General features: G+C 41.7%; 2 protein-coding genes across 4 annotated transcripts; both read right to left on the bottom strand.

The window, feature by feature from the left end:
• Positions 1-135: 135 nt before the first annotated feature.
• LOC130687516 (proteasome maturation protein-like) lies at positions 136-17,971 on the bottom strand. Of its 2 annotated transcripts, XM_057510696.1 has the most exons (6): positions 17,962-17,971; positions 836-891; positions 685-761; positions 563-629; positions 343-499; positions 136-286 (listed from the first exon to the last, which is right to left on the bottom strand). In XM_057510696.1, the coding sequence occupies exons 2-6, from the start codon at positions 836-838 to the stop codon at positions 180-182; spliced, it is 411 nt and encodes a 136-aa protein (XP_057366679.1). In that variant the 5' UTR covers positions 839-891; positions 17,962-17,971; the 3' UTR covers positions 136-179. The 2 variants fall into 2 exon arrangements, with proteins under 2 accessions (XP_057366679.1, XP_057366678.1); XM_057510695.1 differs by lacking the exons at positions 836-891; positions 17,962-17,971 and having other exon boundaries at positions 685-773.
• Positions 3,249-23,376, bottom strand: LOC130687522 (sodium-dependent transporter bedraggled-like). Of its 2 annotated transcripts, none has more exons than XM_059494891.1 (15): positions 22,636-23,376; positions 12,976-13,158; positions 12,154-12,310; positions 10,521-11,424; positions 8,215-8,509; positions 7,927-8,135; positions 7,559-7,680; positions 7,247-7,413; positions 6,677-6,902; positions 6,527-6,602; positions 6,112-6,451; positions 5,476-5,700; positions 5,184-5,384; positions 4,850-5,076; positions 3,249-4,778 (listed from the first exon to the last, which is right to left on the bottom strand). In XM_059494891.1, exons 2-15 carry the CDS (start codon positions 13,153-13,155, stop codon positions 4,103-4,105), a joined length of 4,005 nt encoding a protein of 1,334 aa, XP_059350874.1. In that variant the 5' UTR covers positions 13,156-13,158; positions 22,636-23,376; the 3' UTR covers positions 3,249-4,102. The 2 variants fall into 2 exon arrangements, with proteins under 2 accessions (XP_059350874.1, XP_057366685.1); XM_057510702.2 differs by having other exon boundaries at positions 12,976-13,166; positions 22,645-23,376.
• Positions 23,377-24,406: the final 1,030 nt, after the last annotated feature.

The raw sequence follows: 24,406 nt of genomic DNA, 5'->3' as shown, positions 1-24,406 counted from the left end.
ATGCTAGGACCAGTAATGAATTCTTTCATTTTATCTTGGTTTGACTAAGTTGAATGTGGACGGTTTGGAAATTTACTCAGTTGCCTTTGTATTCTGTGCCTGTGTACTATAATAAAAATGGAAGGAAATATCAAGTGAAGAACAACTGGAAAGAATTTATTGGTTTTCTGAATACAAAGCTACAAAATTCCAAGTTGCCTTTCAATCATCATGTGGGGCTGTCCCATGATTTCAGAGTCAGTTTGAACATTGAGAAAATCTTCAAATTCAATTGTTGTATCTTTGCCTGAAAATAAAACAAAACGGTATTAATGATTTAAATGAAAGTCAATGTGTTCATACCAGTAAGTGCATCAAGTAGTGCATTGTGGCGGTGAAGACATGGCAAATGTCCAATATCTTTCACAGCTAGCTTTTCCATGTGAAGCCTAATAGGAGCATGCATACCTTGCATAGTCCTCAGCATTCTCATATTTATTTCTTCTTCTTTTTGGGAGTGCTTTCATAGGATTTCATCAATAAAAACTGAGCTAAAGCCACCAAAAGTTAGATAAATGTTTACCTTTAGCAGTGCAACTTCAAGCGGATGGCATGGGGTGAAGCTGTCCAGAGTTCGATTCTTTTTTACACTGAACAAGAAGATTACAAGAATGAATATATAACAGTTAATACTTTGGCATTTACCCAAATAGCATAGCATCTTTGACATCATAATTAGCTTCAACTCCAATGGAGCACTTATCCTTGTTGATTGATTTTTCCTGAATTTCCATGTAAGTGGTAGATAATTTCTTTTTAGCTTTCGAGGTTCTTATTGATATTGTTGTGATATTACCATTATGAAGCGCTGAAATTGAAACTTCGAACAAGTCTAAAAATGACAAGCAGAAATTGAGTTGACAGACTACTCGGAGTGATCGGGAAATCTGAAAGTACACTGTTGCCACGCAAACGGAATTCAGCGAGTTGCAGCATGGTTGCAGTTGCGGGCTTGCGAGTTGCGATGGCAAATTACGAAACCATAAAAGATATTGTAATAAACGCATTAAAACAAAATCAAGCTTGAAAAATAATGGGTAATTATTACTATATAACTACGAATTATATTTTTATTTGAATCTGAAAAACCTGAGAAGGGCAGATCAAGGAATAACAGAGATACAGTTCCCAAAAAAACAACATGCCTAAAGGAAATTTTAGTGGAAAATCCAAGAAGTCCAAAACCCTTCAGCTACGATATATTTTCCCCACAGCTATGCACCATTAACAAAATTTTTTGTTTCACATATTTTCTCTTTCACTCCTGGTGAGCTAAAGCCAGAGATTCCTACTATGAAGGCCCACCAACTAACCATCGGTTCCAGTGTAATACGTTCAGCAAGAGCTACGTCGAGGTCTTTGACAAAACTATGCACGTTCAGCATGGTAAAACTTTCTTGGTCACGCTCTTATGCACGAAGCATATCACGTTTGATTGCTTGAGTTGCCGGGCCGTTTAAGTACACAAGGCAATGTTTTCGTAACATAAACGAGATTGTTATTTCACGTTTCTACTAACATGGAATTTTTGCCACTCGTTGGCAGGGCGCAGTCGACAATACTCACGTAGTTAGTTTGGTAGTTGGGAAAAAGAAAGCGCAAAACCATTTGAACAAATGATGTGTGCGTATGGCATCCTTGTATAGACGTCTTAAAATCAAAATCAAAGTGGCAGGGAAAAATAAAGTTTTGCGTCGTTTATTCTAATGACGTGACAGTGGGTAAGTAAAGTCTCATCATTTTATTCAGCCTACAAAGCGATGCAATTACCAGTAGATGTTTCCCGGTGACCTAGTTTCAAACTTTCAAATCAACATTCGCAAACACTTTACTTAAAATGCATATTATTCATATGTCGAAGGTTATATAAGGATGCTTCGTTCATTGGATTCACTTTTTAAGTATTTCTCTCTAATACTTTTGCTTTTATTGTACAGGTATTGGTCTTAAAGAATGGACCTTCTGTTTGCTGGTTTGCTGGCCCTTGGAGTTGCTGTGACAGTGGTCGTCCTCCTCAAGAGCCTCTGTTTCTTGGGTGAATGTTTAAGCGACAGGTGTAATCAACGAATGACATCTCAATTGCTGCGGGACTATTATCAGGCAGTGGCTCATCCTGGTGTCCGACACAGTTCAGATATGCGAGGGCTAAGCACAAGTACCCAAAGTAACACGGGAATTTCGCCTCAGAGTGTTCCGCAAAATATTCCAGAAAGACTTTATGTGATTCATTTGGAAACAAACGCTCCCAAAATCGTCAGAAATCCCAAGCCACTTCGATACGATGACCAAGACATCGAGTCACCACCAACGTACGAAGAGGCCATGTGCCTTGTCCGTCCGAGTATCACTCCTGCATCCGGTCATCCCTCCTAGTTATTTCGCATCTCCACGGGAAGGCAATGCTGTAATCGTATTTTCGCACAAAATTAGTTATCAATACTAATTTAGAGACTCATTGTTTAACTATCGTATTTATTGGAAATTATAATAAAATGTTTTCGTCGCTTAATGTCAATTGAGTTCCGAAGAGGACGATGATACATGAGCTCAGTTTGATTCCCTCCAGAAGGTATTCCGTATAAAAGCTCTCTGGTGAAACGGCTAACCGAAAATTGCTGACAAGTGGATGAATGTCAGTGACATGATGGTCAAGAAACTTACATGCCACAGAGTTTGAAGAAATCGCGACGATTTTGAGATTCAATTTAGAATATTAATGCGAACCAGTTGCTCTGGTTTTTGGCAGTGGACGTTTTGTAACCGTCCAACCGGTTGTTTGTAGTTTTCTATAAATTTTACCATTCAAATACATGGATATCCTTTGCGTTTGACTGTTTTCTTCCTAGAAAGCAATGACTTTAGGTTAGTAACTGTTCTGCAATGTTCCATCCAAGTAACATATTAGCCTAATTGTATTCGTATACTCTCCTTCCTTTCTTGTGAAGTTCCTTTTTTGTAACACAGCCATTAGTGCCAACAGACGTGAAGAAACTTCAATACGTACTGCTTCAATTGCATTGCGAAATACGGTGGAAAAAAACAAGGCCAAAATCCATTGAACTTGTAATCCTGTCTTTCTGGCTAAAAGCTTGCCCGACATCGAGGGGCGGGTTGCGTCCAGTAGAAAGTACTGCAACGTACTCAAGGTATCGGTAAGTCTTGCGAAGAGGAGAGGAGCCATTAGGATAGTGTCAGTCGACAAACAAAACTGAACCGATTAAAGGCGTTTAATAGGTACATTAGCGAATCATTCAATGAGAACAGTAAATTGGGGTCAAGATGTGGGAGGGAGAAGGCAGAGCCAAAACGTCAACATCAACAAGAAAATACGAGATTACAAAAAATTCGATTATTATACATGTTGGACGTTAACAGTCTCAAATGAAAACGTACCGTCAAAATCATCAGGCAACAAACAGGCGACAGGGAGAAAAAAAATTGCAGACGCGGTTTCATCTGACTAGGTCTGTACATCGACATACAAAAATACAATGAAATGAACTCAAGCAAAGTGTTAATCGTATCGGAGAATAGACAAAAGAAGAACGAAATGTTTTTCGTTATTATAATAATTATTAAAAAAAAAAAAGGATTTGTAAGTTCAATGCAATAGCAAACCAGCTGTCGGCCCTCCGAACAACTTGAAATTCAAAAAGCACGATGGTTGATTTCGTCGTCTAGTTTACATCCCACAAAAACAAAAACATAAAACAATTCATCTTTGTTCATTGCTATTTGCAATCACAAATTGCCAAATCATCTTTTTAAAACAGCGAATTAGAGAGGGAAATAAAAAGAGAGCTCCAGTAACGTCCGTGACTGGGTGAAACTAAACAAAAACATTATCCGCCGCTCAGGTCTTTTAAACAGAGATGGCCGCCAGTTCGTTACTCGCCTTCGACATCTTTAACATTTGTTTTGTTTTTGTTTTTCTTTCTTTTTCTTACAACAACCGGAAAGATATGAAAACTTTAATTACATCAGATCGGGACGGACGGAAATGGATCAATCCATTACGAATAAAAATTGCGGGCCGGACTAAATAAATTTTAAAAAAAATGAATCAGGCGATACTCTCTGAATGATTACCAGGAGCGTTCGGTAAGGTGACCACAACATTGGAAAGTGAAGGATCACGGTGAATGCGAACAGCTCCTTGGACAAGATGGCGGCCGCCCTGGTCCGTATCGGTAGTGTCGTCATCATCGGTAACGGAGCGTTCATTGGCCGTCGGCTTGGCGGCAGTTTTGCCGTTCCGGATGAATCTCAAACTATTACGCAACGTATTGCGAGCGCTGCGACGGAAAGATTCTCCCAAAAGCCGCGTCAATTCAACCGCGCTCATCGGAGCGCTGCTCGTCGTATCGGAACTGCTCGAACTTGTTCCAGTACAATCGGTAGTGCTGGAACAAGCACTGCTACTGCCCGACGTCGAGGCTTCGGTGCTGTCACAGCCGACCAGCTGAGAAAGGCGATCGCTCAGAATGTCCGGCATGCGCAGATCGTCCGGTCCGTGACTGCGCATTTCCAAGATAACCGAAGTGTAAGCCGGTGGCAAATGCCTCGATGTCGACGTGATGGACGTCTGATGGTGATCTTCTCGATTGCCTCGACCCAATTCCAGTTCAGCCATGTCGGCCATGCTGGTCACTGTATTGCCCGGTGTGTGCACAGGCGTCGTCATGTCGCGGATTTGACGGAAACTCCTTCGGATACTTTCGCGGAACATTTTAGCAATCCTGGATCAAAATAAATAAAAATACTCGATTAATTCATACGTAAGATGTACATGTGATTGGACGATGCGTACCGCGCGCCCGTCGCCGTGTTGTACGTCGGCGGCGGAGTGTATTTGGGCGGTGGATCGGGGAATGTCGTCGGACCAGGTGATGGTGAACGGGAACGAGATCGCGATCGACCGGATCTCCGTCGTTCGCTTCTTTGTTGACTGCGCGACGACCTGGACGCTGTCCGAGAAGCCGGTTCATTGGGTATGAGATACGTCCGGAAGTGAGGCCGGTACAGTAATTTGATCCTCTGAGAAAAAAACCAAAAAAACAAAACAAATGAATAACAAGAGATCCCGTTAGCGAATTGTTGCAGAGTTTAACGATGTCGAAAGCGTAGGGTTTCATTATTCTTACGTCGAACAAATCAGACGGCCCGGAGGATAGATAACGGATACATTGAATAAGGCCAACAGCTGGAATGAGCAGGATGGGTATCAATTGAAGCATTGAGCCCGTCTGACGGGCCCACAACGGCCAGTAAGCATAGCCTTCAGTCATTCGCCAGTTGAACATGTCGCAAAAATGGCCCATTTTGAAAGACGATACACTGAGCACCTGGAAAGAAAACAAAACAAAACAATGCAACAAATGGCGAATGAACAATTGAACGTTTTCAAATTAAAATAAATAAAAAAGGAAAGTGTACCAAAAGCCCAATGGGTATGACGACGCTCCATGAGAAGGTGAGCATCGGAACGCACCAATTAGCCATGCAGCCCGGCCCCTTGACGAGGACGGCCACAATACTTTCGCCATTGTAAGGTCGTCCGCGGACAATCAAAACGGCGGCTATCTGGACGACGTAGATAATCATGAGCCACCAAAGGGATCCCATGACGTAGTCGAGATGGTAGACGATGGAAATACCCAACTTTTTAAAACGAAAGCAAAACAAACATCGAATAAGTTAACAACAATAAAACACATAAACTTCCGATGGCGGGATGTTTCCAATTGCAAAAAAAAAAAAAAAAGGAAATTTGGCCATCGTTTCATTTTGTTATTTTTCTAGTGAAAGGTAAAACGTCGCAACTAGTCAAGGTTGCGGGAATTGACGTCACGCACGCTGCAAATGACTTTATCGTTGGGTCCACCCCTTTAAGGACGTGATGAGCAATCGCGCAATTCGTCCGACTTGATGAAGACGTGCTAATAGCGCTAACGTGACAATGCAAGGTCATCTTTGTTTTGCCGAGTCCAGCAAACGGCCATTTTTTTGTTTTTGTTTTGTTTTTTAATGTGGTGGGAGGAAAGGCCGAGAAGGAGGAGGATGTTAACATACCTCAGTTGCCAATGGCAAACACAGGAAGAATCCCACGAGGCAAGTACAGAACGTAATCGTCGTCTCCCACGATTTGAGGCAGCAAGAGCGGAAGGCCACGATGCCGTTGATGACGCAATGCCATATAGCCAGCTGTTGAGCGATGCCGAACGCCACCAGAGAAAAGTAAAAGAGGACGGCCCAGAAGGGCGAGAACTCGCCCGGACCGATGATGGCCACCACAGCTGGAAACAGCTCGGTGGCTAAACGAATCGGATGATAACCCGAATGATCTCCCGGTCCGTCATCGCCTTCTCGTACGGCCACGCCCATCACTAAATTGTTATGGAATTCTTCTTGCCTTTTGGGAAAACATTCGTTTGTAATCAATCGATTTTTTCATTTCCACGTAAGAGTTTATGTTTTTTTTTCTTACTTGTTGAGCAAATTCGACTGTTGATGCTGTCGCATAAATCGCAAGTTCCTCAAAAACTTGTAGCTTTGGTCAGTTTCTGCAACGATTCAATATCGTAATGTTTTAATTACGATCCAACAATGAAAACACGATGCAAATCGCAAGGCGTACCGAAAGAGCTCATCACGTATTCATAGGGTCCTCTGGCGTTGATGATCTGGAGGCAAGCGGATGCCAGGAAGCCGGAGAGCATCAACACGAACAGCGTGAGACCTATGACGACCGTAATGTCGCGCCTTAAGCTGTGACTGTACCGATTGTGCGACGTGATCTGCATGACGATTGCTCCGCACATGCCCCAGGTCATGAACACCTCCCGGGCGGCAATCACCCACACCTTGACGGTCATTGTCCATTTATTTTTTTCCGAGTCGTTGGGACGGGCGACAAAGAGAGAGGACACGAAAAAGAAACACAAAAGAGAACAGGAAAAAAAAACATCGTTAGAAAGAGAAGAGCAACGAACCAAAAACACTCGCATAAAAAAAAATGCGATTCTATAACGGTATCGGCTCTTTATAACGTCCGGGCGTCAGTAAATCTCTGCCCAGTCTTTTCTTTTTTTTTTTTTCACATTATTTTAGAATCTATTTCCTCTTAACAGTATCCGACATTAGTTTAAACTGTGTCTTACATTTATAAAAGCAAGCAACAACAAAAAATATATAAAAAAAAACGTACCTTGGTGTCGGTAAAGAACTCGTTCCACGGCGTCCGGTCCAGGACGCCACCTACACCGTTCGTCGGGATGGACGAGCTGTATCCGAGGACTTTGACGCAGATGATGAAATAGCCGAGAATGGGCAACGTGCCGAAGGCGTAGACAACTTTGCCGTAAGAGCGAAGGCCTGGAGGTTTTCATTCGTGAGATTTGAAAATGAAATTTAGATCAAAAAATGTTTTGATTGGCGCACTAGAGATAGAAACACGGCGGTTGTGTGAACATCGTGTACGCGTTTAAACTTGGATAGCTTTAGAGTATGTCTTCTATACCTTTGCCCAGGGCGACGAAAACGATCATCCAGATAACGGCCAAGTTGAAGGCCAGCTCGAATTTCAGTGAAACGAAGCTGAGAGGCGGGTTCCAGGGAGCGCTGCGCTGCAGCACCCGGGCACTGTTTGTTTAAAAAAAAAAAAATGGAAAATGTTAAGAGATAATTGGATTATAATTTCCAACTACACGAAAAAGAATTTATCGTAATAAGATACGAGGCCATTTTTGGTTATGTATCCATGGCTTTGAAATGTCGACGGGATAAGGAAGGGAAATGTGATGTGGCCTTGTAATATCCGGCGGCCGCTTATTCATTGACTGTTTTTTTGTTTTGTTTTTCAAAAATATTGAAATAAAAAAATCTTACTGGAAGTAATCTGGAATAGTCTCCTCGAGGCTAAAAGAATAATTCGTCGGTTGGGAGCAGCTGCGTATCTGCTCGTAGCATTTCGACCATTTGTAGCGATCCTCTTGAGCTATGAACGAGTCGCGGAAGTAGAAGAACATCCAGGCGACGCCGACGATGCTGTAGATGCCGCTGACGGCCTGTCCGATGAGCAGAGCGATGCCGACGCCCTGGAACAGACAGATTTTGTGTTTAAAAAAATTCAAAATTCGGGTACGAAAAGATTGAAGTTAAAAACGGATGGAAAACCTTGAAAATGGGAGATATCCGCCACATGTCGATGACGTTGGAGCCGAGAAATTGGCCGAGGCAAGCGTGAAAGCAGAGCAATGGGATGCCGAAGAGGAAAGACAACAACATGAACTGGACTATGAAGTTGCCTCCGTACTCGATGCTCAACAAAGCGAAACGCGACACGTTGAAGAGGCCCAGAGTGGCCGCTAGAAGAGCGAACATGGGCGCCATGTTGTGCGGCCAAATGCCGCCAAGTTTACGCCGTGATTCTTCCTCCGGATCGACATTTCCATCCGCATTGCGGTTCCTCCTATTTTTTTTTCAAAAACATTTTTTTTTAACATTAAAAGTTCACGAATTCATTTGCATACATCAAGGAGTGGAAAGAATTCAGAAAGAAATGGAGACGGACATTTGCGTTTTGTCTTGTCGCTGAAACAAAAGACGAAAGGATTTTGAAGCGCTTGCCCTTTAAATTCTGTACGGATGTTTGGCTTCGTATTTTATGTTCGACACTGGATTCTAAGCTTACTTTTTTCGACAGTTGGCCATCATCATGCTCTCTATTCTTGGGAAATGATTACAATTTTTCCTTCTTGTTACATTAAATACATGAGCGACCGAGAGAATAGGGAGGCCGTAAACAAGTGCAAATGATGATGCGTTTCTCCTTCCAGACGCTTAATGATTTTAACCTTGCCCGCTGTACGAACGTTATCACGCTCGAACCAACGGAACTCTTTTGTTACGCAACCAAGCGCGCATTGTCGTTCCATCATTCTCGCATTTTCACGCCATCTTCGGTGATTATCGTACACGTTTTCCTTCTTCTCCGTAAATTTCGATCGTCATTTCTTTTTTTCTTTTTTTTTCTTACATGACATTCCGTCAAATGGACGAGTTTTCAAAAGCAAGTCATTTTCGAAATTCTCGTTAAACAACTCGGTCAATTGTCGCAAATGAAACGTGTCCTCCATCATTTGCTGATGACATCTTCTGAAGGTTCAAGCGCAGCGCGTTCACGCTGCGTGAATTTCAACGCATTCAGGGCAAACTTGAATGCGTAATCGAGCAAAGGGGGACGACAAAGAAGAAGGGGGGGGATGTGGGATGACAGGACAGAAAGTAAAAATAATAACCGATAAAGGGAAAGAAAAGCAAGGCATTAAAGTTCAGTGTAACGGTGAAGTCGGGTTCGTTTGTTGGCCTCAGCGGTCCCTGCGCTCGCCTTGATGATTTCAATTCTTTCGCATTGGCTAACGTTCTTTTCATTCGACTGCACGTGCGACGACGACGAACAAAAAAAATCTGATATTTCGGCTTCCATTTTCATTAGACAAGAAAAAAAAAATGGCTTTTTTTTTGGGGGGGGGGGGGGGGGGGGAGGGGTTTGATCTAGAAATTTCAGGGTGGCTAAGTTTGGCAGTCACGGCCGCCTTCGATTTCACCAGTTGAGTCAGTCGATTTGAACTCCGTTGAAAAAAAATGTAATTGTGAAATCGAATACAATTTGAGGTTTAATATGATTCAATTGAGAAGTCACCACCGAAACACTTTTTGGCTTTTATTTGGTCGACTTTCACACTGCGATTTCGGTTTCATTAAATCCATTCTATTCTGGCACGGTCATCTAAAAAAAAAATAAAATAAAATAATCCCCCTGTTTCCGCTTTAAACGTTGATTTCATTGTTTAACAAAAAAAAACCTTTTTCGTTTTGCTCTCGAAAAAAAAAAAAACTGCGAAAAGGAGAAAACTGCTAAACAAATGGACTCGGATATCTGTCGCCATGGCTACCACGTCAAGCAACTCTTTGGGGTACAACAAGGAACAGTCGTTCGAAACACGTTTTCTCTGCCGCTATTTGCCGTGGCCAGAATCAGGGCACAAAGAGAAATAAACGAAAATGAACTGAACTAAAAGGAAATATTTTTCAAAAATATCCTTTCTCTTCGCCATCTTGCCTTGCATTCTCGTTCGTACACAGGTTCGTGAGAAAAAACATTTTTTTTTCCCTACAACTAAAAAAAATAAAATAAAATAAAATCGACAACAATTGAACGTCGGCAAATGGTTTCCGGCGTTGCGGGGGGAAGCAAAACTGCCAAGAGAAAAAAAAAGACGTGAAGGCTAACACGTATACGTTCAGGAAGCAAAAAAGGGAAGTCGACCTCACGCCATAAATTTCGAATAGGGAAACTGAAATTCGAAGTTGATCAAGGAAGTGCCAGAACAAATAAAGAAAAAAAACGAAGGTAAAAAAAAACCAAAAAAAAAACCAACAAAATCGAAACAGATTTTGAAAACGGAAATGGAACTGACCTTCTCTGTGAGCGTACAATGGGTATATCGGGTGAGGAGACGGTGGAAGCTCGTGAAGTACCGGAAGCGGCGCTCATGTTGGACCGTTGACGGCGAGCGCGTGAGTGACCTCCGCCCTCACGATTGCGTCCACTGCGTCCACGTTGACGTCTCGATTGATTGCTAGACGACGACAATTGGCCAGTGGGGCTGCACGGATCTCGTTCGCCGCCAGATTGCGTTGCCGTAGAGTCGCCAGCAACTCCGCCAACTGGTGCGGACGAGCCATCGAGCGACGGCGATGTCTGCATGACGGAGAAACGCGACACTTGACGCACTAGCACGGCTCTACCGGGCAACGGCCCAGCGTTCACTGACGATCCGGACGACTGTGTCGCACCTGGCGGTGAGGACGGTGAATCTGTCGTGTTACGCGGCCATCGGTCCGTCTCGTCTCGTTCGCCTTCGGATTCGATGTGAAACGTGGACGTACTTGTTGGACCATCACAGGCCGATCGGCGTCCACTTGTCAGCGATTCGTTTGCGGGAGCGGCCGTGAGGGGACTGACGAACGATGCCGGAATGGCGGCCGAACGCTGGCAAGAAGACGATGAAGGAGGCGGAGGCAGTAGTGGAGGTGGCAACGGGCTGCGGGTTGTTGTTTCCTCCACCTGGGGTTGCTTGCTGGCGGGTTGCCATAGTAACGGAATGGCCGCCCGTCTGGAACCGGGCGAACGCTCGTCTCCCGAACTGCTGCTGCTGCTGCTGTTGCTTCCAGCGTTGCCGTGACTCTCGCTGTCGTTGTGACTTTTAATGCCGCCTTCGTTTCGAGACGCATCTGCTCCATCGTTTGCCGCCGGATGGGGCTCATTACAAGTCCGCGTCCCGCTCGTATTGCCGCCGTTATCGTGAACAGCAGCATCACCTGTCGTGAAAACAAGAAAAAAGATTGACCATCAGTAATACGAAACACAGGCTACAGGGGAATTGCCATAAACATTAATTTTGATGGGAGCTTCCTATGTTCTTTCCTCCGTTTTTACTTTCTCGCGGGATCAGATCTAAACGCGATTGGCCAGATGCCAATAAAATTATTACTTAATGAGCAATAAAAAAACAGTAAAGAAAAAGAAAGGGAGATTTTAATTGGTCACGGTCAACGATTCTCATATTGCCCGTCTTTTTGTTTTAATTCAATTAACTCGATCCTCTAGATGCATTTAACCACAGGAAAAAAAATAATAAATGTAACTATCAACTCCGTTTTTGCGTACGTGATATCCCACCTGCTTTCAAAGAACAAAAGATACGGGAGTTGCTGCTGCACCTGACATTTCCTTTGTTTTCACATCCCTTTCGGGTTTCTCCATTACTTTTCCATTTGTGTCGAGCAATTCATGCATTTTCACCTGCATGTTTCCTTTCTTTTTCTTTTTTTCGAAACCTTTTTTAATGGATCATCGTCACCCTCTGTTGCGCATATCCCGACCTTTTCATTACATCCACCAGTTGAATATTAAAACGAGGAACTTTCAGAAGTGTGTCGTTGTATGAAAAATGTTGCGCGCGAGGGCAGCACATCACGTACGTGATTCCCTTCTGCTTTATTTCTTTCTTTTTTTAATCCTATCCCAACGTGCGGTGTAGTTCTTACCTGACTGGGCGGCGTCGGCCGGGTCAACGTCCGTCGAACTGGCCGACATGCGGAATCGGACCATCCTCCGCATCGATGTGCGTCGTAGACGAGCCTGTTGTTGTTGTTGGAGCTGCTGCAGTGTAGTGGCCTGTTGCTGGGGCGACTCGTCGGCCACCTGTCGAATTCACAACAGAAATACGTAAGAAAGGGGTTCGTGTTAAACGAAAATGTAAACATTTTCTTTCTTTGTTCACTCGATTTCTTGCGGGCAAACTCTTTTTTTGGAAGGGGGGGGGGGGAGACGGTGCCTCCAATTCGCAATCAAAGCCATTAAAAGATAGACTGACAAAATGTTCCGTTTTTACGAACAGCCATACTGGCTGTTATTAGCCATTGAGTGGTTAAGAAAGGACGGAAAAACCGAAAGTCATGATAACGTACACAATGCGTATTCTTTGGTGTTTTGCGGGAACAAGAACAAAATTCGGAAGAAAAAGAAAGAAATGAAAAGTTGGGTTTTTTTTTTGTTGGTCTGGTCAATCGATTCCAACCGAATTTCGGTGATTCTCAGGATGATGAGATTGTTGACACGTAAGAAGTCAATGAGCCGTAGAAAAAGGTGGGGGCGATTGCTCAGACTTTGGAGATTAATGACCGAGCCATTGAAAGAAAAAGAATAATAATTCAAACGAGTTAACGACCGACCAATCAGCCGGTCAGCTCCAGTCTATTTTCCCAACGGTTGTTAACGACGCGTCCATCATTGAGTCATTAGCATCAAATTCTTGTACAGTTTTCGAACGAATAAGTAGAAACAAAGAACTGAAGCCAAAGTCTTACTCTTAAAATGGAAGGATGACCAGCGTTTGTTGAAGGGCTTGGGTTTCCTGCGCCGTCCAGCCCGTCGTTCCAGGAAGAGGTGCGGGCCAATCGTGCGGCTGCTGCGTGGCTCAGGTGACCCTTGCCCAAACTGGTCGCCCGCCGGTTACCACCGCCGCCGCCCAGCATTGCGGAAAACATGTCCTGAATTCCTGAACATTTTCAAATAATATATCATCAATCAAACTCAAATACATAACCATAAATATTCCATTTAAAAAAACAACAACAAATAAATCGAAATGATAAGCAGATTGCAGGTCGAGTACTAGTCAGTTCAATCACAATCATTACAGATATTGATGCTACCGGACTTAACTGGATGTAAAGTGAAGCGGTACGATAGAAAATGTTTTTAAAATAAATTCATAGGAATTGGGACTGAAACGTCCCTGAATACAAAGAATTCCAAACACATGCAACCTTTATGTGAAATATGCTCTATGGAGATGGATAGAAAATATTATAATACATCACGCGACCTCATCTCATTCCACTGCCTTCGTTGGATTCCATTTCTCGTCATGCATTTCAGATATCCACAATTTCATATTCGTTTTAAAATCTTTTCCTTTATTTATTTCCCATCGGCGGACAAATCCAGTTGATCCTAGTTTTCACTAGTAAAATCACGACACGTGCAATAACGTGCACTACTCACGAATTTCAAAGGCTTGTTTGCATTTAGAACGCAGACATTTCAAACGTTCGATCAACAAAAGAAAGGGTTATACATTCATGACTGGCCAGAGTGCGATGTTGGACGGACAACAAAAAACGGAGCTCACGTGGAAGACAATCACAAATTGCATTTGATGAAAACAAAATGACCTTCTCACTCGTTGTTATTCCCCTCTATTTCCGTTTGGGCAGACGCAAGGTCACGTGAATACTTAACGTTGGAATGATTAGAATTTCGGAGGCAGTCTAGAATTTGTTTGGCCCACACTTTGAATCAACATTTCTGCTTCGTGATTCATTTTTTTTTTTGTCGTCTTTTGAATATGAAAGAGAATTCAAAAACCATTTTTGTTCGCTTGCGTAACACAATCACGCAACGTCACGTGATTCCTAAAGCTACGGGGAAAAACCTGGTCACGCTATTGTTTTTCTTAATTAACATTGAATAAAAAAAGGGCAAATAAAAAAAAACTGGTGAAAACACGACTGGCTTAGGGTGTGACACCTCGACACAAAAGATACAATCACTTCACCGTTGTTTACTTTAGTTTAAATAATAAAGAAAAAAAAAAGTTCAACTGGCTCGATTACGTGAGCTGCCCTTTTCATCAGCCTCTTGTCATCTTCCAAAATGACTAAGGAAAATCCCATTGTTTTACCTGTCGGGAGCCACCTGAAATCGACCTTGACATCATCTTCATTTGTTAGTGTCTTCTTCTTTCAGTGTCCATTCAACAAAGTCCTCCAGCCCTTTTTTTTTTTTTTTTTTTTCGGCTACAACAAAGTAACAAACGAACATTCAAAGTCAGAGCCCAAGGACTTTATCCGATAAAAATGAAAAAAAGATCGAATAAAAAGAAAGCCGCAATGTCGTTTGTAATAGTGACCATATAGTGTAGTCGTTGACGTTTTAAGGAAGTTTAAGAAAAAAAAAAACACGCACGAAACGCGGCATTTTATGTTATAAATTATAAGCGATGATTAAACCTTGTTTTGAAACGTTTTCGACCCTGAAAACGACGTGGATCCCTGGCAATTCTTAAATCGTGATTTACCCTGTTTGTCCTGTTTTGCTCCTTTTTTTTTAATCTTTCCGTCTTTGCTTTTCATTCGTGACTAAAAAAAAAACTGCATAGAGAAAAACTGAGATGTGAAATAAAACGGCAAGGTCGAATCGTTTTTCTTTTGCTTATGGAGACTTGTTTGGTCAGTGTATATATTGTACCTGTGCGTACGTGTCTGTTCGAACCCGACAGCCGCCCCTTAAAACCGTTTTTACCTTCATACGGTACCTTAGCGACAAGCTCAAAGCAAAAACAATTGGCTTTCGTGTGCTTCCTTATTTCGTTTCTAAAAAGGACTTTTCAGGTGTGTGTGTGTTTCAAGGTTGTCCTGGCTATACATCTTCTTCCTGTACAACCTTTTCTCGTTGTTTAACAGCGCTAGGTACTCCGCGCGTAAAAATCTCCCACTTGCTATAGCGACATGAACCAATCATTTATTTTCAAAGAAACACCAAGATAAGACTTGACTTTTCCGACCGGCCTCTCCATTCCGTTCCTTTTTGTCGCTCGTTATTCCATCAACTGTCAAACTTTCGTATTCACCGTACTTGTTTTTTTTTTTTGGTACCTGTTTGTACACCCTGTGAATACACACCCTGCAACATAACCTCCCCAGTTCCTTTGGCCCCCGTCTATTTTCCACAAACATCCAGAAAACCGCCCGTTCGAAAGCGACTCAGTTTGCAACACTCATTAAAGTCTCATGACACATAAAGAAAATTGTTCATAAATAAAAAGGAGGATTTTTAGGGAACCAAGTATGGAATATGCTAATACGATTCACGGGCTTGGGAAATGAAGAGGCCATCCTCAACAGTATTTTACGCAGCACGTTCGAAATCAACCTTGAAAATGATGTGACTCTTCACATCTGCATATCAATAGATAATGAACGAGACAAGGTTATTAGCTGATTTTTATATCCGCCATGGAACCAGGTACGGAAGTTGGATCACGTTCCTATCAGTATATCCAATCATCACCTTGAAGGTAAAGGGCAAAAACGCCGGGAGAGGTTCGTTCCTCCTTAGGCAACAACCGAAAAAAAAAAAACACGGCAATGACAACATAAACATCCGTTTTGTTATCCGGGTACGTGAAACCGCGCGTGCAAAATTATTACACGATTTTTTGAAAACGCCGCAGTCCGATTCGCAATGGATTGAAAATTGCAAAGCCACTGGGCGCAAAACATTCCACAAACGAGTTGCCAAGGTGAAACAAAAAAAAATATTTTATTCTTCTCGATCGCCAAACGATGCACAACCGACTGAGGCACATCTTAAGCAGCTGCGGTTGAGTAGGGGAGCGGCGGCACAAATATGAACTTTCAAAATTCGAATATCGCCAGTCGTCCTTCACTCAGTCGGACGCCAAACAAACCTGAACGAGCTCTCCTGTAGTTTTTCTTTTGTTTTTTTTTTTTGTCGAAAAACACACGGCTATTACCAAGTTACCAGAGATCTGGTTGGATTATTCAAAAACGAAAAATGGCGGGCGTGTCTTTTTGTATAAAGTGCGTACGTGAGACACGTCAATCTTTTGAAGTAAAGTTAAAGAAAAAGAAAGAAAACACAAAAAGATGGATTGTGCATTAATAAGCGTGATATGTTTGATTACGAACTTTAAAATAAAAATGAATTTTACCAAAAGACGCGTGTGAATTAACAACCCGTGGTAAATATACTGCGTGGGCTCCAATAGACGGAACAGAGGCAATAAATAGCAAGGTCGGTATCATTAAAGTGGCTACATTGGGACAAGATTATCAAGTCGTTCACGCCATCAACGATGGGAGTAGTCCCTAATAATCACCGTGACCGTCAATTCGAAAGAGAGAAAGTAACAAAAAAAAAAAAATAAATAAATAAAATCGCTTGCGTTCTGGTTGCATAACCCTGCGACCCCGGTCGACTTCAAATATAGACAGCATAAACTTGACAAAGGTGAGTTAGCAGTTTATGCTTTCGTTACTATCGTTTTTCGTCATGCTTTTGAAAAGATTCGAACGTGAATCATCGTCCTGGCCACTCTCCTAACAGGTTTCTATCAACGTGAAAAAGAACGTAAGAAGCTTATAAACTCAGTAGCGCGTGACACGCGCTTTATGCGACGCACTTTCTCGTACTCTTCGATGCAATTCATGGTCAAGAAAGTATCAAAAATAGAAATGAAAAGATAAAATAAAACGACCTTTCTTTTATTCGTTTGTTTGTTTTTCTTATTGCTACTCGTCGTACGGTGTGTGCAGTTCTTGTCACAATGATTTGTTGATTATACGCCCGGCCTCGTCGCCTCCCTTTTTTTTTGTTGAGGAATCGATGCCCCGCGAAATTTTGAAATGCCAGTCTGCGGCAATGAAAAATATTAGTCGATCAAGTTTCTACATTTTTCCCAGCCAGACAATGTTGTACAACGATCTCGACGGTTCTGCGCGAAAGGCAGGTCAGTTAAATACAAATTCACGAATATCTGGAGGGCATCGAATCAATCATCGAAGCCATTTTTCTTTCCATAAAAAAATTTAATACGAAAAAAAAAATGGCGGGTGGAAAGTTACCGATTTGTTTATTTCTTTTTTTGTGAGTGGCTTTATCTTTTACGCTCCCATACATTTTGATTGGCAAATCGACTGTAGACAGTCATTGCATCTATCACAAGAATAAAACCAGAAAGAGAGAATCGGATTTTAAAAGAAAAACCACTAGGAAAAAAAAAAAAAAAAAAAAAAGTTACGTTCCAGTTGGTATACTGAACAACCAGTTCTGGAAGCGAGGGGGGTGAATGCTAGTGAACTCGTTTGCCTACGCCGTTATTACGACACGAAGAAATCGTGGCATTCCCGCAAAAGGCAGCAATGACATGTGTCTTTCAAAGAGGCCATGACGAATGTCTGCCCCTTTTTATTTATTATGTCGACAATAGAAATACAGTAGCCGTAGATTGCGCCATTCATCTCAGCAATTGAATGGCCAACGAAAAAAAAAAAAGCTTCACGGAGAGGAAACTTGCAGCATCACTGCGCACTCGGGGATAACCACGGCGTGTTTTAAATTCACGCTACAAAAAAAAAAAAAAAAAACAGAGTGCGTTTCAAAAATGTTCGCTTAATAGATGCGATTCGACAAAAGGAGAACTCGTGTGTGTACCGTTAAGATTTGTCAAGGTGAACCATCTCTTCAGAACAATTTAATTATCTACAATCGAGTTGAAGTCGAGTTAGAAATCGTGAAGGCGGACGATGTGTCGCTCGTTAGTTGACTCATAAATGGAACTCGACACCATAAATGCAAGTGGCAGCCGTTATGGCTACTCAACAATTGGCCTAGTCAACAAATGTAATTGCATCGTAACCGCAAATCGAAAATGCAAGTCGATACAGCGATGACAAAAACCTGAAAAAAAAATAAAATAAAATAAAAGCAACGTCCCTGAAAAAAATGTAGTTGAACGAAAAAAATAACAGCGCAGATCACATGCTGTGCTGCCCTACGTCACCGAAACTGATCTCCATTGACAATTAAAACAACAACAAAAAATCCAAACTCTTGTTCTTATTGGTTTCATTTTTGTGTTTCGAATCGAAGAGAATTTCGAATTCCGATGAGAACCGAAATGGGCGGAATGCGTTTATTTATATCGACTCTCTTTTTTTTTTCAGTTTTTCTCGTGGACTCTTTGAATTCACTCTTGACGTTTCGCTTTAGTGGCCTCTTTGAATTTCACGCCCGAATAGACCACTATCTTTTTAGCCTCCTTCTCTCTCTCTCTTTTTTTTTCTTTCACTCTCTTGTTGACGTTCTTTTTGTTGAACGCGTTTGCAAGGTTGAACTTTCACGCGCACGCAACGCTTGATATCGTGCGATCCATTGGGCTCGAAAAGATAAATAGGCTACATAACCTAAGGATATTAGGCAAATTAAAACCTCGCTTACATTTAGTTGTTGTTGTGTGTTACAAGTCAATATAAAAGAACAGTGAACACCTTCCGCCGTTGAAAGTGATGAAATAATGCTACACAAAAAGCGCCTGGCATTCAACTAATTAAAAGAATATTTCGCATTTACAAGTTGTTTTCAAACAAGTGGGTGGACCGCAAAAAGAAAAAAAAAAAACGGAACTCTTTTTTTTCTTGATCTTTTCAAATTGGTTCGTATTCTATTTTTGGGCTACTGGGTTTTGGTTTTTCTTTTTCGCATTCAGTTGGAGGCTAACTAACACGTTTCTCAAATGAGCCGAGAACAATTACAGAGATAAAAAGAAACAAAATAGTTGATGAAAAATGGGGTTGATAAAAACGGGCAATAATAGAGTCACTGTCGATTAAATTGTGCGTGTGCCTTTCGCTCGGTAACCAGAACGAACGATAACACACAAGAAATGCAAGTCAATAAAAAAAAAAATAATCCAGCCGAACGTGTCGTCCAGTTTAACGTCACAAACTCTCTCTCTCTTTCGCCATTCTCGCTTACGACCGTTAAGTTGAAAGGGGGTTGGGAGTGGTTTTCGTGAATGAAAGTGGCCAATTTCTTTTCTTTAGGGTTCACGGTTAAACGAACTCTATTTTCGATAGCCTACATTTGGAAGGCATTAAATCGCACTGGAGCGGGACCACCGAAATGTCTACACACAAAAATCGGAATACAATCCTCGTTTTGTGTTTATTTTCGCGATTTTCTTATTGTTGTCACGCTCGAGGCGTTTCACAGCGTCCTCATAATCACATTGGTTTTTCGCACCACTATGAACGAGCCCTCTTTGACGCGTCCGTCGGCTTGGCCGGCGGTGTCAACGCAATTTGCGTGCTAAATCTATCGATTGAATTGTCTATACCTCCTTTTCCCACTGTTTGTACGTGTTTACCATCATTGTCAGCGTCGAGCCCAACGTTTCACTACCGCAGACTGTAGCAGCCTGCGTGATGCAACGATACCCCCTCCCCTCTCGCCTCCGCCGTAGTCACGCCGAAATAAGCGGACGAATCGTGTCAAGGTCCGTTTACTTTTGCAATCAAACGGGGGTTGCTGGACTTCATCGCACATGTGTAAACATATAAGCAAAAGAAAAAAAAAAAAAAAAATCAACATTGGTGTGCGCCGAGTGGTTTTTATCCAACCCAATCGCAATTGCCCACGAGCCGTTACTCAGCAAAAAAAAAAAAAAAAATAATAATAATAATAAAAAGGGAGGAATGAAAAATAAATAAAATGTGGAGGGAGAGAGGTCGTATTTCTGCGTCTACTCGCCAGAATTGAATTTTAAATTCATGGCGCAATATTTCTTCGATGCCAGTAGGTTCATTTCGAGTAGCTTGTTGTTTGCAAGCAGATTGCATAATCGCTCTTTCTCTCTTACTCTTACGCTATCGAGTGATTTCACAGTCAAATAGAAAACGGGATTTTTAGACAGAGGTCAATGGTAAAATGAAATTTAAAAAAATAATAAAACGAGTGAAAACGGGTTGGCAATTTCGTTGGCAATTTTTCAGGGCGACCAGCGCGAGAAAACACAAAAATTGGGTCGGAATTCAGCGTTAGAAATGAAGGAGGAAAAAAAAAAATCAAATGACAACCTGAGAAAAATGTACAAGACCCGAGGATGTTTGGTGTAAAAAAAAAAAAATGAAAGGTGAAACTCAACCAACGTGAACCAGACAAAACCCAAACCCTTTCAAAGAATAACGAATGCGATGAACAAAAAAAAAATTAAAGATTAAAATAATGCAACACTGAGGGTCGTATCACGAATAGATGTCGTGATGCTCGTCACCGAAGCATCACGTTCCTCTCAGCGTGATGTCATTGCTATTTCAACGACGGCGGTGGGCTTCTTCTAGTCGAAAGAGACAAACTTGGGGAAGGTGAATAGCGTCATTATGCAGCGTCGATGCCATCACCAACCACCACCACAAAAAAAAAAAAATAAACTGAAATGTACAGGTAGATCGTTTCTTAGAAATACAAAAAAAAAAAGAGAAGAGAACGGCCGGATGGCAACGCTGAATGGGTCACGGCATGTTGCACCTCCCTTTTTTTTTCTTTTGCCTCAGGAAGTTTCAAAAAAAAAAAAAATGAGGGAAGAATAAAAAGGAAAGAAGATGAAATTATTTCTCAAATGGATTCCCATATTAGGTTGTGTCGTTTTCCGTTGCGTTACGATATGTAACGTGGCGCAATTTACGCGCACACGTTACCTAAAGCGTAATAACCCTATTCTTTTTTAATTGCTACATTTTCCTGTGTTTATGCAATAAAGATGATGTCATTTCGTCCTTTTTTTAAATTTTAATAATTGTTCGCATAATTTTTCAGACGATTTCGGGTGTCACTAACGTTATCGTATTAAAGACAAGAGAGATCGCGAGTGAAATTGCATCACAATGGACAAATCCAGCGATAGATCGGTAGAACACACCCAATAAATCAACGAAAGAATAACGAACGAACAATATATAGAAGAATAAAGAAACGAATGATAAGATTTCCTTTTTAAAAAATCGACAAAGATTAACAAATTCCCCTCCTGTCCGTCCCGTCAATTCCCGTCATCGTACCAATCACGTTTCATAAGAACACAAGATACCCAAGTAACTTCAATAGCGGCAATTTCATCATCATGTCGGCACGTGATGCAATCGCCAAACAGACCGCACCCGTGATTCAGAGACACACACACACACACACACAGACAAAAAGTGGGACCGGAAAAGGAAAACAAAGCCAGGTTGGGTAAAACCAAAAAATGTAAACAAAACGACAGGGGAAAAAAAAAAAAAAAAATTCGCGAATTTGGGGTGATCGGTTTATTTGAAGGAGAAAGCGGAGAACTAAATAGAAGTGCACGTTTAAGTGTCGCAGTAATCATAGTGTTAAATAACCATCTAGTTCTCTCTTGTACGCATGGTAAGAAGGGGACGGGGAAAGCCGACGTGTTACGTGTAGACGGTTAGGTAAAGAAGAAGAAGAAAAAAAAAACAAAATGAAACAAGAGAAGAAAAAGAAGAGGATGAAAAGAGAGATGAAGCCCGAGAGAGAGAGAAAAAAAAAAGTGGAAAGAGAAAGAATCCGATCTGAGCTCAGAGAGTTTTCTAGGCGTTGACCTCTTTGTTTAGCCGAGGAACAGCGACGTTAAGAAAACTGAAAAGAAACACGGGGGTAAGAAAAAGGTTTCCAAATGGGAAAAAAAATGAGAACGAGTTCCAAAATGTTTTTTTTTTTTTGCATTCACAGTTGTTGAAAAAACACTACCAAATGTCTAATCGAGCTTCTAACCTGTTGATCGTACACACGTCAACACAACCACGAAACCTTAATGCACAACTGGAAAGCATTTTGTGTTTTTGATATCATGGAATTGGAGAGAGGGAGAAGAAATAAAGATTCGATTTTGGCCGGAAGACTTTAAGCAAATTCCTGTTCCAAGGTTTTTGACGTTAAAACGATTATTGCTATAGTTGATCGTACGTATAAGGTCAAACGGGCTACATTCTCCTATCGCCAGACTTAAAACAACTGGTCAATCCACATCCGCAGGAATCAACCATTTGTTATTTTTTTCCACTCATTCCGGTTTTGTTTTTTGTTTTGTTTTTCAGCCGCTGGCCGTGTAGCATGACAATAGAAAAAATGAAAAGCAGACTAAACGCGAACGATAAAACGAATTAAGAAAAGAAATCAAAACAAAAATGTCTTGACATACAAAAACGAAATCTGCCATTGACGTCGATTTTCTTTTGGCAATTTTCGAATACACTCGAACATTCTGTCATTGCCATTTTAAGTACAAACACACACACGCCCTTTAGGTGCATAATACAAACGAGATCTCGCCAGGCCAAATCCAAAAAAAGACAAACAACAAGGGAATATTGGCTAACGCCACTCACCTTGTTTTCTCTTTATATGGGAAGAAAAATTCCGCACGCGGACCCGGACACGGTTTTCTCTCTCGGAACACTTTTTTCTTCTTCTTCTTCTTCTTCTTCTTCTTTTAGCTTCGCTTTTAATCTCTTGATTCGAAGCAAAAAGAGAAACACAACGATTTTCTTTTCGGGGGTTGATCTAACGGTTTATTAAAGTGGACACAATCCGTCGGGAGGGCAGACTGATTTTTAACAAATCATAAATAGCGGCACATTTTTCCTTCTTCGTTTCGCTATCCGAATTCACAATCATCAATGCTGTCCAGCGCGAGAATGGAGGATGATAAAAGGACGTTGAACTGCTCCATCCATCGGGATTTGTTTAATGATCCCTCCTCCACACACACAAAAATTAAGATGCAACGGGGGGGGAATAAACGGATGGATTTTTCTTTTCCTTATTTCTTATAGAAGATGGGCTACTTCTTGTGTTGCTGGAACATTTCCAAACTGATTGCGTGTTATTTTTCTTTTTGGTAGCCCTAAATACATAAATGTATTCTCGTAGGGAAAGAAACACACGGATCGTCGCACTAGACACGTAGACAAAAAAAAAAAAAACCACACTCTGTGCAAAGGACAACAACACAAAGAAAATTCCGTAAAAGCCTTTCGTTGTGTGTGTGTAGTGTGTCTGACTCTTTCAAGAGGGGGGGAGGAAGAATTTTTCGAATAAAAAAAAAAAAGATACGACGAGTGGGGGGGAGGCTCCCTCCACTATGGATACCAGCTCCGAAGCCTGTTCGAGCACTACTGAACTGAACTCGGTTTCTAGCTTAAAAGTAAGCGCTATGAGTAGTGGCTGCAACACACACACGCACACACACACCAATATACCCTCAGGTGTAGTGCGCGCGCGTGTGTGTAGAGAGAGAGACACGCATACAAAAGACAAACGTCCTGTACGTACACAGTGGTGTAGGTATGCACCAGCCAAGAAAATCGTCTTGTCTTTTTTTTTTTCTTACTCTCCTCCCCCTCCTCCCCCCTACCCACCCCATCTCTCACCTGCCAAGGTAGAGTAAGCATAGCGACCAATCAAAAATCGTCTTTTCCCCCCTTATTCAACTTCTGTCTCACTCCATCATTCCTCTTCTTTTTCTTTTTTTTCGATTTCAGGAAAGAAAAACAAGAAGAAGAAGGGGAGAAGAAGAGAAAATGCACCGACACGCGTCGTGTCCAGGTAAAAAAAAAAAAAAAAAAAAAAAAAGGCCCCCAATGGTCCAAGCGAACGTATATCGCATCTAGCGGCTTAATGCGACTTTTTCCTTTAAATAGAAGGTGGGTGGGAGGTTCTTGTTTGATTCCGCCATGGATCCGCAGTCACATGCTCCGCAGGGAAAATTGCAGGGTCGTTTTTAAGTCTTTTCTATTCGTCGTTGACTAGTTGACACATATGTCTTGATCATCTCACGGGATCTGGTTGTCAGGTGGCTGCTTGATTTTTCATTGCTGTTGCCGTTCATTGGGAATTCTGTGTCCTACGCCACTGTCACGAGGAATCGAAATAAAAAGTATAACAAGGCCAAACTTTTTGTAGGAAATAGAACTGATATTTCCGAATCAACTGATTCCGATTGCTCGTGAATTCAAAGGAAAAGAAAAAAAAATGAAAAACCTTCAAACAAACAACATTGAAGGGAAGGACGTACAAAGCAAGAAACCTGCTCTGAATTCGTAAAACTCCCCCTCCCCACAAAAATTATACACGTCAAGAACATGTTAT

This window comes from Daphnia carinata, chromosome 4 (assembly GCF_022539665.2).
Source record: "Daphnia carinata strain CSIRO-1 chromosome 4, CSIRO_AGI_Dcar_HiC_V3, whole genome shotgun sequence".
Classification (NCBI taxonomy): domain Eukaryota; kingdom Metazoa; phylum Arthropoda; class Branchiopoda; order Diplostraca; family Daphniidae; genus Daphnia; species Daphnia carinata.
Note: the sequence above shows the minus strand (reverse complement) of the source record. Positions and strands in the feature narration are given on the sequence as shown.

Excerpts from the sequence above, each read along its gene's own strand:
- LOC130687516 (XM_057510695.1), bottom strand. The coding sequence starts at position 773 with ATGGAAATTCAGGAAAAATCAATCAACAAGGATAAGTGCTCCATTGGA. Across the intron at positions 630-684 it reads AAAGATGCTATGCTATTTGG|TGTAAAAAAGAATCGAACTC; the intron begins GTAAATGCCAAA and ends CTTCTTGTTCAG. Across the intron at positions 287-342 it reads ACTACTTGATGCACTTACTG|GCAAAGATACAACAATTGAA; the intron begins GTATGAACACAT and ends TTTTATTTTCAG.
- LOC130687522 (XM_059494891.1), bottom strand. The coding sequence starts at position 13,155 with ATGTTTTCCGCAATGCTGGGCGGCGGCGGTGGTAACCGGCGGGCGACC. Across the intron at positions 12,311-12,975 it reads GTCATCCTTCCATTTTAAGA|GTGGCCGACGAGTCGCCCCA; the intron begins GTAAGACTTTGG and ends TGAATTCGACAG. Across the intron at positions 11,425-12,153 it reads GGCCGACGCCGCCCAGTCAG|GTGATGCTGCTGTTCACGAT; the intron begins GTAAGAACTACA and ends TTTTCACGACAG.